This window comes from Sturnira hondurensis, unplaced genomic scaffold (assembly GCF_014824575.4).
Source record: "Sturnira hondurensis isolate 20B ecotype Veracruz unplaced genomic scaffold, ASM1482457v3 Scaffold0022910, whole genome shotgun sequence".
In the NCBI taxonomy this organism is placed as follows: Eukaryota; Metazoa; Chordata; class Mammalia; order Chiroptera; family Phyllostomidae; genus Sturnira; species Sturnira hondurensis.
In genome coordinates, this window is record NW_028095541.1 from 14,036,637 (window position 1) to 14,054,956 (window position 18,320).

The 18,320-nt window shown below is 39.0% G+C and overlaps 2 protein-coding genes across 3 annotated transcripts in view; one reads left to right on the forward strand and one right to left on the reverse strand.

Annotated features, from left to right (window-relative positions):
• PDSS1 (decaprenyl diphosphate synthase subunit 1) overlaps positions 1-813 on the reverse strand; it is a 40,707-nt gene extending 39,894 nt beyond the window's left edge. For both annotated transcript variants that reach the window (XM_037037234.1, XM_037037233.1), the window contains exon 1: positions 612-813. In XM_037037234.1, the coding sequence (XP_036893129.1) occupies positions 612-740 (129 nt within the window). In that variant the 5' untranslated portion in view covers positions 741-813. The remainder of the gene's footprint in view (positions 1-611) is intronic.
• LOC118980579 (protein adenylyltransferase SelO-like) overlaps positions 801-18,320 on the forward strand; it is a 42,986-nt gene continuing 25,466 nt past the window's right edge. The window contains exons 1-9 of the mRNA XM_037037222.1: positions 801-1,472; positions 5,163-5,281; positions 5,464-5,517; positions 6,124-6,252; positions 11,866-11,930; positions 12,009-12,065; positions 12,155-12,253; positions 12,427-12,494; positions 16,799-16,886. Coding sequence (XP_036893117.1) covers positions 1,226-1,472; positions 5,163-5,281; positions 5,464-5,517; positions 6,124-6,252; positions 11,866-11,930; positions 12,009-12,065; positions 12,155-12,253; positions 12,427-12,494; positions 16,799-16,886 — 926 coding nt within the window. The 5' untranslated portion in view covers positions 801-1,225. The remainder of the gene's footprint in view (positions 1,473-5,162; positions 5,282-5,463; positions 5,518-6,123; positions 6,253-11,865; positions 11,931-12,008; positions 12,066-12,154; positions 12,254-12,426; positions 12,495-16,798; positions 16,887-18,320) is intronic.

The window sequence follows — 18,320 nt, forward strand, 5'->3', positions numbered from 1 at the left end:
CAAATGCCCTTGCACCCGGCCCAGGTAATCTCTCCCTCCGAAGCAGCTACAAACAGTACAGTTGATATCCTGCCCACCCTTAGCCCAACCCCGTATCCTCCAGAAGACCTTTTCCACCCATCGAGGCCATTAGGGAGACCACTTGGTTCCTCTGTATTCCTTGAGGGCTCAGAGCACCTTAAGCTCTAAAATCTGATCTTCCGAAGCCCGAACTGTGAAACTCTAAAGGAAAAGAGCTGCAGACAGTTCCAGGTCTTGACTTTATCCGTACCCCATTAGACAATCTGACCACTCGTCCTCCGTTCTCCCCGAGACTTGGCTCCTCATGCCGCCCTTCCCAATTCCCAAAGTATCTCTAGTCCCCAGAACATCGCTCTGCAATTCCGCGTGCGGCTCCCCTACTTTGGGCAGACTGACGCTGGGCGCCCAACCCTGCGCGTCCCACCTGGCGGCTGGAATCCATCCCGACACCAGCCAGCCTTGGGGCCCATCCCAGCACCGCCCCGCGACCCCTGCCCAGCACACGTGCCGCTCGCGCCCATTCATTCCTCCTCTCCTGTCATTGCGCGGTGACCTCTGCGCCCGCCACGACGCGCGCTTCCCGGCCTCACCTGCGCGCGGGCAGCGGCGGTGGAGCGCGGCCCGTATGGCTCCGCGCGACTCGGGGAGCCGGGCCCGGGGCTCCGCGTAGCGGGCATCCAGGAGTAGCCGCGCCGCCACCGCCACCAGCACGAGGTCATGGTACGAGTCTGAAAGCCGCGGCGGGCGGCAGCCCCGCCCAGGGACCTATGGCCCTCCTCCGGGACCCGGAGCCGGAAACCTGTCACAGGAAGAGCTTCAGTCCCGGCCAGGGCACCTCTTTTCGTTCCTTCCCCCGGACTGGGCCGCCGGCGCTCTCCAGCGGCGGCCGCGCGGGACCTGCGCACGGGTCTGCGCGGGTGTCGGCGAGGACCTCCGGGCTGTCGGCGCAACATGCGGACGAAAGGGTGCGCGGCGGCGGCTGGGCCCGTCCCCTGCTATCGGTATCCGGGCCGGGGAGAAACTAACCGTGACCTTCCACTTGGCGAGCCATCTCTCCCGAATCCTCCCTGCGGTTCTCCGGGAGCCAGTAACTCGACCAGAGCAAAATGTACCCTCGGGTGACTGGCTTTTAGAAAGAAGTGCCACAGTGAGCCCACTTCCAGAGACTTCCAAAGACTTCTGTCCTACGTATTTAGGCAGAAATATGACTCAAAGAATTGGGTTCCCGTTTTATTGCTTAATCCAGAGGCTACACATTCCACGGCTGCTTCTCTTGTTTGTGACCTACCAACCTGTCATCTGCTCCTTATTACAACCTTGTCCTGAAGGAAGTGCCAACCTTTTGCACCTTTTCAGTAACAAGTCAAACCAGGAGCAGGGCTACTGTGAAGCTGAAGCTAGATTAGCCTCGTCTCTCGACTTTTGGACCATCTCCTCTGAAAACCTTATAGGTACATAGTGGCATAATTGGCCGTCTTGCGCACATCTGGATGAGTGAGTCCCACGCGTGGGTGTACTGACCTGTGGGAGATTGTTTAATATTTAGTAACATTGAACCTACTTGTAGCCAGCCCAGGGGTTACGGAAGATTGTACAGGATTAGTACCCGATGTGAGTTAGAAAGACCTTTCCTTAATTCCAAAGCCAGATCTCTTCCCATGGTCATGAGAGGGCGTATTTATAACACATCCGTGGTAGAATTAATCATTCCACACATGCATACAAACACAGAGTCAATGAGAGAAAATGTAAGCTTTAGGAAAAAAACTTATTCTGTCCTCAAAAAATTCACTATGAGGAAATAAACCAGCAAAGAGGCAACTGCAATTCTCTGATTTTTAAAAAAGATTTTATTTATTTATTTTTAGAGAGGGGAAGGGAGGTAGGGGAGAGGTACATCAATGTGTGGTTGCCTCTGAAGTCCCCTCTGCTGGGGACCTGGCCCTGCAGCCCAGGCATGTGCCCTGACTGGGAATGGAACCTGTGATCCATTGGTGTGCAGTCTGGCACTCAATCCACTGAGCCACGAGAGCCAGGGCTGGGGATTTTTGTTTTTGTTTTTTTTTTTTTGTTCTTGTAAACCAAACTTTTTGCATCAGAGTGCAAGTATCATATTTATCTTGAAACTATTGTTTTTTACTGAATAAAAGTATAGAACAAAGAAATTTCTTAATCTAATTTTATGAGTCTCCCTGACCCCACAAACTTGAAGGATATTATGTAAAAAAAAAACAAAAAAAAACTCAAGTGCTTTACAAATGAAGGTTGTTAATACACACCTCCGGCTTATCTTGATAAAGCTTTATGTATTAAGAAATACCCAACAGGTAGAATTTGCCAAAGTAGAGTGTAGCGGTTAACACATCTACTTGCAACTACTTGCAATTTTATTACTTGGATACTATCATTTGCCCCTTTTTGCAGACCAGGAAACTGAGATAGAGGAATTAAGTGTCTTGCCCAAGCTCAATTCTATCAGGTCATTTTTATTTAGAAATTGTTTCCCCAGATTAAATCAAAATACCTGGTTCTTAAAAAGATGTAATATGGCAGGCTAAGTAGTGAGGGCAGATGAAATTCATGAAGGCTTCTAACATTATGGTGTGACTAAACTGACACACAATAAATAACCCATCAGTAGGACATGGAGAATACCAGCTAATAGTGCTCGACCCAGTCAGACCAAGCATGAGTCCAGGAAGTTAAAAAACACAGTCTGAGCTGTGTAAGTAACTGCCCAACAACTCCCTTTGCACAGACTCACAATGGCCTTTTTGACTGCACATATGCAAATGAAACAACCAGTACTGACTGATAAAAATGGAATAAGTGTAATTGAAAGCATTTTCAAAATCGTTATTTTGGTGTCTGGGACTTGGCTACACTTTGAGACATTTTCTTTCCTTGATGATATTGTTCAAAACATTATGGTAGGACCAGGTTTTACAGATTGTATGCATAATACTATATACTTATTAACCATGCTTTGCTTAATAGTCCTGCCTAAAGGCATCTCATCCTGAGGTTATGAGAAACGAGTAATGAATTATCAAGGTAAGTGGGAAGAACATTTATTGGGACGAGGTTCAAACATAATTGCACCGAAAGGTTAGCAGTTTGGGGGGATTTCATATTCTTAGGCAAAACAGTTCTAAAGAATTTTGGAATTACTGGTTTCTCTGAGATGGTAAATTAAAGGGTTAACATACATTTAGAATTTTTGCTGGTGATTAGTCTAAGACTGATTAGTTGGTTAAACCATAACAAGGGTGAGGGCTGGGTCCTCTAAAGCAGTTAGCCTTTTTTGTTCCTTGGCTCATGCTAATAAGGTAGCCAATGATCAGCTACCTTGCCAAAATGTGAATCACTACAAAACTGTGAGTATTAATGGAAATTATATACTGCCTGTGCTCTACCAAGATGTTAGAGCATCATTAAAGAAAAAAATGTGTTAATTTTTTTCTCCTAAAAGAGAAGAAAATATACTGTTGGGTCTTCTAATCATATCATTGGGTTTTCTGTGGTGGATACTAAAATCTGTTTTTGCTGACCACTTTTCCTATGAGAGAGCCAATGAGAGAAAGCCCATGATGCTGCCTTATTCACCATGTTCTTAGGGGAACTAAAAGGGTCAAAGGTGATTCACATTTGCATGTGTTTGTACTAACATGAGGAAGATAGAAGATTACTCTTATTTCTGTTATAATTGACTTTCAGTTCACCATGGCTTCAGTGGGATGAGTTGTTCCAAATAGTTGAGCAAATCATCCTCATGTCACCATTCTCTACTTATTCAAAATATAATTTTTATTATATAGGGAATGCTTACATTACTTTGGGCAGTATCTGTACCTTTTGTTGAGTCCCATGAATCTTTGCCTTTATTTTTGGAGTAACAGTATTTTTAGCTGTTGTATTCTTGTAATTTTCAATGTGGTAAGGAAATTCCCATTTCTCCTATTTTAAAAAAAGTATTTTTCCAGATTTGTACTATAAATTTATATGTTTCTTCAAAAAAATTCTACTAGGTTTTTGATTGGATTTCCATTATGTTTATTAAATAATTTGATGACACTGTCATCTTGACAAAATAGTATCTTATCTATTCAGTGATGTAGGCTTTTGTGTCCCTTTGTCCTGTAGTTTTAGTAATACATATATCTTTTCTATTTTTTAATTGCTTTGGATTAGGAAAAGCAATTAACCTTAATTAAGATTTTAAGAGTTATACTTAAAAGTAAATACATTCTGTGGATCTAAAGCATGTGCAAAGCTCTCTCTTTTTTTTCTCTACAGCTTTTCAAAAAAATTCTCACCTGAGGATATGTTTCAAGAGAAGGGAGGGAGGGGAAAGAGAAAGAGGGGCGGGGGGAGGGAAGAAACATCAATGTAACAGAGAAACATCCGTCAGTTGCCTCCCTTATGTGCCCCAACATGGGGTTGAACCCAAAACCTGAGTATGTGCCCTGACCAGAGTCGATTCCACAACCTTTTCGCATATGGGGCAATGCTCCAACCAACGGATGGTGCCCTCTACAGCTTTTTACATCAAGTGCATGTGCTTTAGTGCCTGGACTTGGTGAACAATACTTTATCTCCTTAGAGATAAATGTAGCAAATGCTTTGGAGTTTCTGTTGGAATTGGAAGTTTCTTTGTACTTCTAGTAAAACATCTATGTATATATGTGTTTCCTTCAGCTGTGATTTTTCTGACAGGCGGAAAGAATGTGATTAAGTGCCTAATATTTTTCGGTTGGATTCCATTGAATTGGCTAGTGCTAATTCTAATAATTCTAATACTGTAATGCAGCTCATCTCCATTTTATTTATATATTTTATTTATAAATATGCTGCACATCTTATTGATCTGCCATGCATGAAAACCTTTGAAGACAGGTATGTGTCTTGTTTTAAATTTTTACCTCTCCTATCTTGGACAGTTCCATGTCCTTTACTACATGAATATTCCATAGATATGTTTGCAAATGACAAACTGGACCCTCAATAACAAAGTGTGAAGAAAATGGTGTTTTAAGTTGATTTTCATAAAGAACCGTAGCATTTCTAAGGAATATTAATGCTGTAAATGCAACAAGTGAGAACATTAAGAAGGTTGTGTTTTTGTTTTTTGTTTTTATCAGCTGTGTTGCCAATTGATCCTGTTAAAGGAAATTATGTTCGTAAAGTGAAAAATTGTATTTTTTCGATTGCCTTGCCTACTCCTTTTAAATCAAGAATACATCTTGTAGCAGTTTCAAAGGTTAGGCTTTATTTTTTTATAATAGAAATATTTAACTGACTATAACTTTTGGCTGAAAAGATAGTAATATTCTTTTCAGAGTTAAATTGTTAGTCTATTGATAAGTGACTGTCTTTGTGCTCTAAATTCAGCCACTTGGAGAATGTCATTCTTAGAAACCACTTTTTGATACTTATTCCTAGAGCCGAGTTCTCAGGTTCATCTTAAAGTTATCTTATAAGGAAGGGGTAAATGAGGTAAGTTCTTAGAAATGGACTCCAATAACAAACTCTAAATTGTTTTTTCATGGTATAAATGAATTTGGGATAAAAATAGGACATTTACATGTTTTGTCTCCTTTAAAGAATATGTGTAGGAAAAATATTCTTTATGCATCACAAGAAATACATAAAAGTTTTAGAACTATCTAATAGAAATAATCTTCCCAAATAACAAATAATCATAGAACAAGCCCTGGCTGGTGTAGCTCAGTGGATTGAGTGTGGGCCTGTGAACCAGAGGATTGCAGTTCGATTCCCAGTCAGGGCACATGCCTGGGTTGCAGGCCAGTTCCTGGCAGGGGACACACGATACATTGTGTGTCCCCAGCAGAGGCAACCATACATTATTTCCCTTCCTCTCCTTCCCTTCCCCTGTAAAGATAAAACATTTTTAAAATAAAACAAAACAAAACAAATAATCATAGAACATAGGGTACCTCTCTTATGAAAAAGTTTTAATGTATTTCTGGAAGAGGTTTATTTTTTTTTAAATTTTCTTTCTTACATCAAGTCTCTTCTCAAAAACTCTTAAGGATTACTTAAGTTTAAGTTTGTAAGGAGGTGTGTTTTCTCCTGCCTCAGGAAGTTTTAGAAGACATTTTGGACCTTGATTTGTCTGTCTCAGAAACAGAGGATTTTATCCAGCTTGTAAGTGGTGAAAAGATAGTATCTGGATCCATCCCACTGGCTCACAGATACGGTGGCCACCAGGTAAGAGTAGCGTCAGATGCGTTCCTTCACTTATGAAACATAAACAGTTGGTGGAAAGGTAGTCTTATTAGGGAAGATATTTTGCCTTAATCTCTCCAATATTAGAGTATTGAGACTTCAGCAAAATGTTTCTATCAGTCCACAGGCCAGTGCTCAACCCACAATGAGCCATACTAGCCAGTGCTCTTCAACGAAACATTTCTGGAGATTTAGGCAAAATCAAGTAGCACATGAGTTAATGTAAAAACTTCAGAAGGACAAATAGATTATAATTTTGCCAGGATAGCTGTAGTGCAAAGTTTTAGAACTACTAGAAATTAAGTCAGGATTAATGAGGGGTTTATATATGCTGAAGCAATTAAAAAGCACCTTCTGGAAATAAAGCAAGATGTTGAAGCAAGTTCAGGTGTGGAATGTGACTACAGAAAAAGAGAGAGAGAAGGAACACAGGGCCAATTGTTGTAATTCCGGCGACTTTTCTGAGAGCTAGAGATTATTAACACTGGTTGTTTGGGGACCGGTTTGGTCAGGAATAGTTTTTAGGACAAATAGCCAAGTATAATAGGCTTGGAGTAACAATTAAGTTAGGAAATATATGCAAAATGTTTTCATGATGCCTATTACAATGATTAGTATCATAGCCCTGGTTGTTGTGGAAGTTAACTCCTTTCAGATTTTTATTGCTTCCATTTTTCGATTTCTTAAGAAGCAAAAGTAACAGATGCTAAGAAGCTAAACTAACATAAACTGAGAAGCGAAGTGACAAGACCATTTGAATTGAAAAGGACTCTGTCGGTCACCTAGGACAAACGTGAACCTCAGTGTCTTGATCTGTCATATGCAAGGGCTGCGCAGGGTCATTCCAGCAGCCGTGAGAAGTGCTGTGGGAAAGAAGTCTGCTTAATTCTATTTGCCACACCATTTTCCAAACACTTTACTATAGGGGTGTGTGATTGTTTTGTTCTTAAGAAATAATTACCAACATTTTGCTGAACTACATTTCTCAGTTTAGAGACTTCTGTTTTTTTTTTTCTAGCTCCTAAATACAGGATTCCATGGTTCAAACAGCCCTTCCCATACAGGGTGAATTTATCAATTAGCATTTTATACCAGCACTCATATGTGCTGCTAAAGGACAAATGCAAACCTTAAGTCCTGTTAAGAAATTCTTTTTTGTTTTTTTAAATAGATTCAATCTTTGTTGTATTTTTTCCAATTACCTTTTTGTCCCCTTAGACCCCCCTCTCCCCAGCATTCCCACACTGTTGTCCACATCCATGAGTCCTTTTTACTTTTTGCTCAATCCCTCCACCCGCTGCCCTCCCCTGCCCTCCACTAGCTGTTATCAATCCCTCCACTTGCTCCCCATCTGTGAGTTGTCCACATCTTCCTACTTAGTTTACTTTGTTCATTAGATTCCACATATGAGTGAAATCATATGGTATTTGTTTTTCTTTGGCTGGGTTATTTCACTTAGTGTAATGTTCTTCAGATTTGGCCATACTGTCGCAAAATGTAAAATTTTCTTCTTTTTTTTACCTCCAAGTAGTATTCCATTGTGTAAATGTCCCATAGTTGTTTTATCCACTCATCTGCTGATGGACACCTGGGCTGCTTCCATACTTGGTGATTGTAAATAATGCTGCAGTGAACATAGGGATGCCTGTTCTTTCGAATTAGTGTTTTGGGTTCCTTCAAATATATTCCCAGAAGTGGGATCACTAGGTCAGTAGGCAGATCCATTGTAAATTTTTGGAGATATCTCCATACTGCTTTCCACAGTGGCTGCCCCAGTCTGCATTCCCACCAGCAGTGCACTACGGTTCCCTTTTCTCCACATCCTTGCCAGCACTTGTTGTTTGTTGTTTGTTGTTTGTTGATGATAGCCATTCTGACAGGTGTGAGATGGAATCTCATTGTGGTTTTAATTTGCATTTCTCTGATTAACAACATTGAGCACCTTCTCATGTCTATTGGCCATCTATATGTCCTTTTTGGAGAAGTGTCTTTTTAGGCTCTTTCTCATGTTTTAATTGGGTTTGGGGTTTTTTTTGGTGTTGAGTTTTGTAAGTATTTTGTAAATTTTGGATATCAACTCCTTATCAGATGTATCAGGGAATATGTTTTCCCATTTCGTAAGTTGCCTTTTTATTTTGTTGATCATTTCCTTAGTTGTGCAAAAACTTTTTTAGTCTGATGTAGTCCCATTTGTTTATTTTTTGTTTGTTTGTTTCCCTTGCCTGGGGAGATATATCCAATAAAAAATTGCTACAAGCAATGTCTGAGATTTTGCTGCCTATGTTTTCTTCTAGGATTTTTATGGTTTCAGGTCTCACATTGAAGTCTTTTATCCATTTTGAATTTATTCTTATGTGTGGTATAAGAAGGTGATCTAGTTTCATTTTTCTGCACTTATCTGTCCAGTTTTCTTAACACCATTTATTGAATAAACTATCTTTAGCCCATTGTAGGTGCTTGCTTCCTCTGTCAAATATTAATTGACTCTGAAGGTGTGGTTTTATTTCTGGGTTCTCTGTTCTGTTCCATTGATCTATATGTCTGTTTGTATACCAGTACCGTGCTGTTTTGGATACTATGACCTATAGTATGGACTATAGTACAGTTTGATATTAGGTAGCATGATTCCCCCAAGTTTGTTTTTTTCCCCCTCAAGATTGCTGTTGCTATGTGGGGCCTTTTGTGGTTCCATATAAATTTTTGAAATATTTGTTCTAGTTCTGTAAAATGTTACATTGGAATCTTGATTGGAATCGTGTTGAATCTATAGATTGCTTTGGGTGGTCTGGACATTTTAATGCTGTTAATTCTTCTTACCCACGAACATGGTGTATGCTTCCACTTTTTTTGTTTCTTCTTCAATTACTTTCTTTGGTGTCTTATAATTTTCTGAGTAAGGTCTTTGACATCCTTGGTTAGTTTATTCCTAGATATTTTATTCTTTTTGAAGTAATTGTGAATGGGATTGTTTTCTCGACTTCCCCTTTTGTTAGTTTGTTATTGGCAGGTAAAAATGCAATTGACTTCTGGACATTAATTTTGTATCCTCTACTTTGCTGAATTCATTTATCAGTTCTAGTAGTTTCTTGGTGGAATCTTGAGTATTCTGTGTTCAGTATCATGCCATCTGTGAATAAAGACAGTTTTACCATTTTCTTTCCAATTTGGATGCTTTTTATTTCTTCTCGTCTGATTGCTGTGGCTAGGACTTCCAGTACTACATTGGATAAGAAAGGTGAATGTGGACATCCCTGTCTTGTTCCTGATCTGAAGGAGAATGCTAGTAGTTTTTGCCCATTGAGTATGATGCTGGCAGTGGGTTTGTCATATGTGACCTTTATTATGTTTAGGTATGTTCCCTGTATTCCCACTGTGCTGAGAGTTTTTAATCATAAATGGGTGCTGGATTTTATCAAATGATTTTTCTTCATCTATTGATACAGTCGTGGTTATTATCCTTCATTTTGTTTATGTGTTGAATCATACTTGTTGACTTGTGAATGTTGTGCTTGGGATAAATCCCACTATATCATGGTGTATGATCTTTTTGATACGTTGCTATATTTGGCTTGCTAATACTTTGTTGAGGATTTTAGCATCTGTGTTCATCAGAGATATTGGTCTATAACTTTCTTTCTTTGTAGTTTCTTTGTCTGGTTTTGGAATTAGGATAATTCTGGTCTCAAAAATGGGTTTGGGAGCCTTCCCTTGTCTTGAATTTAATGAAATAGTTTGAGAAGCAGAAGTGTTGGTTCTTCTTGGAATGTTTGATAAAATTCCTCTGTGAATCTACCTGGTGTAGGGCTTTCGTTGGGAGTTTTTTGATGACTGCTTCAATTTCACTGGGTGTAATCTGTCTGTTCAAATTCTCTGAGTCTTCCCGATTTAGTTTTGGAAGACGGTATGCTTTGAGGAATTTATCCTTTCATCCAGATTGTCCAGTTTGTTGGCATAGAGTTGTTCATAATATTTTCTTGTAGTCCTTTGTATTTCTTTGGTATCAGTTATTATTTCTCCTCCTTCTGATTTTATTTATTTGAGCCCATTCTCTTTTTTTCTTGATGAGTCTGGTTAAAGTTTTGTTAATCTTGTTTATATTTGCAAAGATCCAGCTCTTGGATTCGTTGATTTTTTTTGTATCCTTTTTTTAGACTCACATTTATTTCCACTCTGATCTTTATTATTTCTTTCCTTCTACTCACTTTGGATTTTGCTTGTTGTTCTTTTTCAAGTTCCTCTAAGTATAAAGTCTGATTGCTTATTTGAGATTTTTCTTGTTTTTTTTGAGGTAGGACTGTAATGCTATCAATTTTCCTCTTAGGGTTGCTTTCCCTATGTCCCATGCATTTTGGATTATTGTGTCCTCATTTTCATTTGTTTCAAGGTATCTTTTGATTTCTTCCTTGATCTCACTGATTACCCACTCATTGTTTAATAACATGTTATTTAGCTACCATGTCTTTGCATGTTTTTCAGTGTTCTTGTGATTGACTTCTAGTTTCATAGCATTGTGGTCAGAGAAGATGCTTGATATGATTTCAGTCTTTTAAAATTTACTGAGACTTGTTTTATGTCCTAACATATGGTCTATCTTGGGAAACATTCCATGTGCCCTTGAAAAATATGTATATTCTGCATTGGGGTGAAGTGCTCTGAAGATACCAAATAAATCCATTTGTTCCACAGCTGTTTCTAGAATTCCTTTTAAATGCTAGGAGCTATCATGGTGAATGAGACCTGTTCCCTTCACTCAAATTGCTAATACTTTGGGGGGAGTGGACAGATAAGTAAACAAATTCTTATAACATCAGCTGTGATAGGAGTAAGTGTAGGAGTTCAGGGAATTGATAGGACCTCTCTCCTAGTCCCAGAAGTTTAGAGAAAACTTTCTGGTGGACACACCATCTATATGGAGGATGGAATGACATGTAACTTAACAAATAATTCTTCCAATATTGCTAATTACCACATTTTGAGCACTTGAAAATGTCAAACACGGTACAAAGCATTTTGCATATATGTATCAGCATTCATTCTTACAATAACCTGGCAAGGGTTATTCCATTTTACAGAAATGAAAGGTCAGTCTCAGCAGAATAAGTAACCCAAACAAATTTCCAAAGCTAGTAAGTGCCATAGCTGGGAATTGAACAAGCCCAAATTTTAACGGAAAAGTTTAGAAACAGTTAATTATACAAGTTCAAAAGTGATTTTGGGGGGTACAAGTGTGTTCCCGATTTAATATTGCATATATACAATACGGGAAATACAGGAAATTTTTCTACTAATAAATTGTCCCTAGTTCATATTCTGGAATTAAATAAATCACTTTTAGTTTTCTACACCTAACAAACTTAAGCTCAGCTATAAGATAAGAAAAAATTATATGTCTTAAATGTATATTTTTAAAATGAATTTCACTTATGTTTTATTGATTGAATTTTCTTTTCACCTTTATTGGAGTTTTTGAGTATTATAATTCTCAAAATGCAATACTGCATTCTCAATTTTCATGAAAGAACCTTGGCTATAAAATTACTATAAAAGCTAATAAGGGTTAATAAACATGACTAATTTTTCTTTTTTCCCTTGTAGTTTGGGATGTGGGCAGATCAGCTTGGGGATGGAAGAGCCCACCTTATTGGAGTTTATATGAATAGGTACCACATGTTTTCTTGTAGAATAGCTTTTCTGCTAAATGGTAACATGAATCTTCTAATACTTAGATTTTTTTTAAGACACGGTGAAAAGTGGGAGCTTCAGTTAAAAGGCTCAGGAAAGACCCCATATTCCCGGTATAGTTTTTTGTTTGTTTGTTTACTTAGTTTAATTAAAATTGATATTGTCTTTACCATTGAAAATCTTTTAATCTTATTTCCCATAGAAATGGTGATGGCAGGGCTGTGCTTCGTTCCTCAGTGAGAGAGTTTCTGTGCAGTGAGGCCATGCACCATCTTGGAATTCCAACCAGCAGAGCCGCCAGGTAACTCCTTCCTTGGAGCTCACTTTCAGGACTGGATCATGTCCTCTCCGGAATCTTGTCAGTAAATTGATCAGATAAGTTTCTGCTTACAGTTTCTAACAGTTTTAGGTGTTTTTGAGAGTTTGCTTGCAGTTAAAGTGTAACTTTAATTGTTTGATTCTCTTATATTCCAGTTTGGTTGTGAGTGATGATGAAGTATGGAGAGATCAGTTCTACAATGGAAACACTGTGAAAGAACGAGGTAATAACCATTTTTAGATTTCATATAAAATTAGGCTAAGTATGTACTTTAAATTTTTTTTATTTATTGACTTAGAGAGGAAGTGGGGGACAGAGAGAGAGAGAGACATTTATTTGTAATTCCACTTATTTATAACATTTTTTTAAACAAGTGTTAGAAATTGAGGATAAATAAGAGAAAGTTTCATTTCTTGGTGCTTTTGTTCCTGAAGTATTTGAAATCTTTGGGAAGGGGGAAATATAAAACAAAAGGCTAAATTTAATTTTAAAGTACAGTTTTAATATGTATATTAAGCTATTTGTCTTCATCAGTTAAACTTTCAATTGATAATCTCATTTTGTTTCATTTCTAAAACAACTGTTTTCCAACTGCATTCATTGGTTGATTCTTATATGTGCGCCAACTGGGGATTGAACCCACAACCTTGGTGTTTCAGGACAACACACTCTGACCAACTGAGCTACACAGCCAGGTCCTAAGTTCTTTTTTATCTTTATTTTTTTAGTGTTTTATTGAATTTATTGGTGTGACATTGGTTAATAAAATTATATAGGTTTCATGTTTACAATTCTGTAATACATCATCTGTGTATTGTATTATGTGTTCATCACCCCAAGTCAAGTCTCCTTCCATCACCATTTATCCCCCCTTTACCCTCTTCTACCTCCCCTGACCTCCCTTTCCCTCTGGTAGTCGCCATGCTGTTGTGTGTGTCTTTGAGGTTTCTTTCCCCAGTCCTTTCACCTTTTTCATCCAGACCCGCAAGTCTCCTCTCCTCTGCTCTGTTCTCTATCAGTAAGTCTGTTTCTCTTTTGTTTATTAGTTTATTTTGTTCATTGGATCATATGGTACTTTTCTCTCTGTGGACTGGCTTATTTTACTCAGCATAATGCTGTCCAGGTCCATCTGTGCTATCGCATCAGGTAAGATTTCCTTATTTTTTATGGCCAGAAGTATTTCATTGTGTAAATGTTCCACAGCTCTTTTTATCCACTCATCTACTGATGGGCACCTGGGCTAAGTCCACATCTAGGTCATTGTGAATAGTGCTGCAGGGAAAATAGGGATGCAAAACTAAGTTCTTTTTTTTTTTAAGATTTTATTTATTTATCTTTAGAGGGGAAGGGAAGGAGAGAGGGAGAGAAATATCAATGTAGGGTTGCCTCTCATGCACCCCCTGCTGGGAACTGGCCTGCAACCCAGACATGTGCCCTGACTGGGAACTGCGATCATCTGCTTCGCAGGCCAGTGCTCAATCCACTGAGCTACACCAGCCAGGGCCAAAACTAAGTTCTTAAAGAACAACAGATATGGGACATCTTTTCAGTCTTCTTAAAAAATGACCTGTGGTTCTTCCAGATATTTCAGTGTTATGATATTATCATAAATTCTCTTCCTCACATCCTTAAATTACTAATTCATCTATTTCAAATAGCAAACACCTGGGAAGTGAACAAAAGTTGTTTATGGACAGTTGACAAAATGTTAACAAAGCCGGTATGCAGAAGTTCATACATTTTCCTCCCAGGAGAATGCAGAGATCTTTCTTCAGAGCCTGGCTGTTCTTCATGTTTACTTCCAATAAGTTCAATTAACTTTTTCTTCAGCCTGTAGTAGGTTAGAAATAAAACAAACCTAGAAAGGGAGTGAGAAAGTATACTGTAGAACAGCAAAAAGGGAGAGAGGGAGAAATTTGGCTCTAAGTCTCTGGGGAAGGAGGGGACCTGAAAATTGATAATAAACATATTTAACTGCTTAAAAAAGCAGAGCTATCGCCCTGGCTGGTGTAGCTCAGTGGATTGAGCGCGGGCCTGCGAACCACACTGTCGCGGTTCGATTCCCAGGCGGGGCACATGCCTGGGTTGCGGGCCGTTTCCCAGTGGGGGACACACGAGAGGCAACCGTGCATTGATGTTTCTCTCCCTCTCTCCTTCCCTTCTCCTCTAAAAATAAATAAATAAAATCTTAAAAAAAAAAGCTATCAAGCATTGCTGACAACCTAACATGCTTAATTGGATCATTGTTTCACAGGGCAGCGTTTTTACTGAAGTTCATAGTGATTCACCAGAGCTCATTTTCTTGTTCTTATACTTAGTACATAATATGTTTGGATAAGATTTTCATAAAAAACAACCTCTTTAGAGTATTCTTGGTTAAAGGAAATAAGGGTTGTTTGTTTTTTTTCCCGGCACCTCTCTCTGCTCTTAATTTCATCTGGGTAATATGGATCCCACTGTACACAAGCCTATAACAACCATTTAGGTCCTTTTTGTTGATGGTGGTTGGAAGTGAGAGTCTAACCATGGACTGTTCATTTGATGGATACAACACTGCTTATTCTGTGGCTGTAACTTATATATATTGTTAATCTGAATTCCAAACCATAATCTTAATAGTTTCAAATGCCCCCAAGTATTTCTCCTTTTGAGGGCATGCCTACAATTTTCATATCTAAATGTTCACATATATACAGGTATTTCAGTTGTGCTTTTATCCTAATATCTGCCCAGCAGCCCAGTGGTACAGTGAGAAAAGTGCTGGGCAGACAGAAAGAATATGTGAAACAAAATTGGTGCTGTGGGAATTGACTTACGACTTGGGCAAGTCACAGTTTGTCTCTGTTTCTCCATCTAAAATGAGACGGTTAGATTAGATGATACCTTTTGTGTCTTTCGTTGCTAACATTCAGTGATTTCATGGCTATTCATTAAGTAAACATTAGAATAACCTATTTGGCTCTTTTGTTTTTTTCTGAGTGACTACATTTTTATTGCTCAGAAAATCACATCAAAATAAATGATTAATATTGTGAATTAATCCTGACTATCTGGTAATTCAGTTAACCAAGAAAATGTTACTTGGCTCTTTTCTGGGCCTTCCATTGGACTGAACTCTAGGGAGTCCAGGAATAGTAAGTGTATATCATTGTCCCGATCCTAAGAAATTCAGTCTTCGCTTCTGGTCAGGATGGAGGAGTAGGTAAACACACCTCGCCTCACCGCACAACTATAGCAAAAATACAGCTACATACAAATCAAATATCACCCAGAGTTGTCAGAAAATTGAGCTGTGTGGACGTTCGACAACCAAGGATTTAAAGAAGCCACATTCATCAAGACAAGTAGGAGGGTCAGAAACTGCATCCTCTTTAATGGCCCGCAACAGACTTAGGACTCGCGCAGACCCGTGCCTTCTGGGATTCAGGACGAGGGCAACACCTGGAAGGGCACCAGTGGCATATAGGGAGAAAGTGAAATGTGAGTGGGGAGACAGCTTCTCCCAGGCAAAACTGCAGAGGCCCGGCAGTGGCCTTCCCCACACAGAGCAACAGAGCTGTGCCATGGGTTGCCCTGCCCTGGTGATTGCCTAAGATTAGGAAAGATTTCAGTATGGGGGAAAGAGGGAGTGAGGCATGTGGAGCCGGGGAGACTAGCACAGAGGCCCAGAGGCAGCAGGGAGTCTGTTGAAGAGAGCAGGAGCACTTGGAGTAGATAGACCACATCTTCATATCAAATGCACGTAGATATAGCATTCCTTATAAGAAAGAAATGTGAATGCTGTTTATTACTTGTTACTATTATCTATAATCAAAACAGAAGGCAGCAATAGAAGGCAACAAACACAAAATGCATAGATTCACTTTATTTCTCCAGTATATTCTTAAATTAGAACATATGTAAACATTTAGTAACTGAAGTTAATTTTCAGTTAGTTCCCCACGTGAAAGGTACTTGCATGGACTATGCCATAGAAACAATTCCCAATGCACTGATTCAGGAAGAGGTACAGGAAAAAGGCCACAGTTGAGGAGACAGTGGGCCTTCGATGTTCGGAGCCTCCCGATGGAACTGAGCAGCCTTTAGCCAGGTGGGGCCTCTGTGTTTCTGAGAGTGTTGTGGTTCCTAACATTCTAATAGACACAGGCCTAGAGAGAGAGAGAAAATTCCTTGATCCTTTCAAGGGTATAAATTAGTTCTTTTTCCAATAAATTCAGATACTGAATTCTTTTTTATTAATTTTATTTTTAAGAAAAGCATACTAGGCCCTGGCCAGGTGACTCAGTTGGTTGGAGTGTCATCCTACAGGCCAGAGGATTGTGGATTTGATCCCTGGTCAGGTTCATACGGAGGCAACTGATTGATGTTTCTCTCTTACATTGTTTTTTCCTCTCTCCCTTCCTCTCTCTGTAAAATCAGTAAAAACATATCATCGAATAAGGATTAAAAGAGGAAGAAGGAAAGCATTTTAGGCTATGTTTCCATAGTTTGAAATACTTTGTGCTGAAATGAATGTTTCTTTTGCAGGTGCAGTGGTACTGCGCATTGCAAAATCATGGTTTAGAATCGGATCATTAGAAATTTTGGCTCATTATGGTGAACTGGATTTACTAAGGTTAGAAAATGACATTTTTTAAAATGGTACAAGACAGTTGAAAAATATTTATGTGCTGAGAAGCTAAAATATTTTTGGTTTTCTTATAAGTAAAACCCAAAATTTAAATTAATAGATATTTAAAATACTTCTTATGTGTCTAACATCATGTGAGTTTTCTAAGAGGAAAAAAGAGAAATGTAGGATCCAGCGAGGAATTTTTTGTCTAGTATGCAGCCCAGTTGCGGCTGAGGGCCTCTGTGCCACTCAGGGACCTGGTTGTAAGTGACTCAGACTCCCCGTTTCTGCAACCTCAAATGGTCCAAAGCTCTCCTTCCAGTTTCTGGGATTCCTAGCCCGTGTCTTCTGTCGCATGTCTCCTCTTTCCTGGACTCCAGTTTTGACGTGTGTTATGCCTGTTTCACACTGGGTTTACCCAGATGTGAAAGTCACCCCCATCAACAGGATGAAAACACACACACACACACACACACACACACACACACGACTAAGTTTACACAAAGCAGTTAGAAACAGAGTGCATCTTACTGAAGATTTCTGAGGAAAGAGAGAAAGGTTTGCTTCAAAAGAGCAAACGAAACACGTTCTTCCCTTTGTGTCATGCAGTCCCACCCCCACCATCTGCTACCCCAGTGCCTGAGGTGTCTGCCCTCACGAAATGCCATCCTCTTCAAGACAATTTAGCGGGTATTTCTTCAAACAAAAACATTTCTTCCTTTTAGAAGGACACTGCTTCTATTTGTTAAGCTAACACAGCCACTAGAAATATATGTATAAACAAAAAATTACCTTAAACAAATGAGTCATTCAGAATATCGATCCTATATTGTAGTTACCAGTTTAGTAAATCCAGATTCCTAATCTATGAAGAATACAGGTATTAAGGAAATGAAGGAAATGAATGACCAGAGCAGATAAGTTACCACATTTGACATGACAATTCTCTGAGTCTTTTTTAATGTAACTTAACTTACTTTTAATATATTTTATTTTTCAATTATAGTTAATGTACAATATTGTATTTGTTTCAGGTAGTTAACCTAGTAATTAGACATTTATGTAACTTATAAAGTGGTCACCCCAATAAATCAGTACCCATCAAACATCATACATAGCTATTGCAATATTGTCCCATGTTCTTGTGCTGTATTTACATCCCCATGGCTATTCTGCAGCTACCAATTTGTACTTCTTAATCCCCCCACCTTTTTCAACCGTCCTCCTAACCCCCCTCCTAGCTGGCAACCATAAAAATGTTGTCTGTATCTGTGTCTGGTTCTGATCTGCTTGTTTGCTTATTTTGTTTCTTAGATTCCACACATAAGTGAAATCATATGGCATTTGTCTTTGTCTGACTTATTTCAGGCAACACAATATGCTCTAGGTCCATTTATGTTGTTGAAGGTGGAAAGATTTTGTTCTTTTTTATTGCTG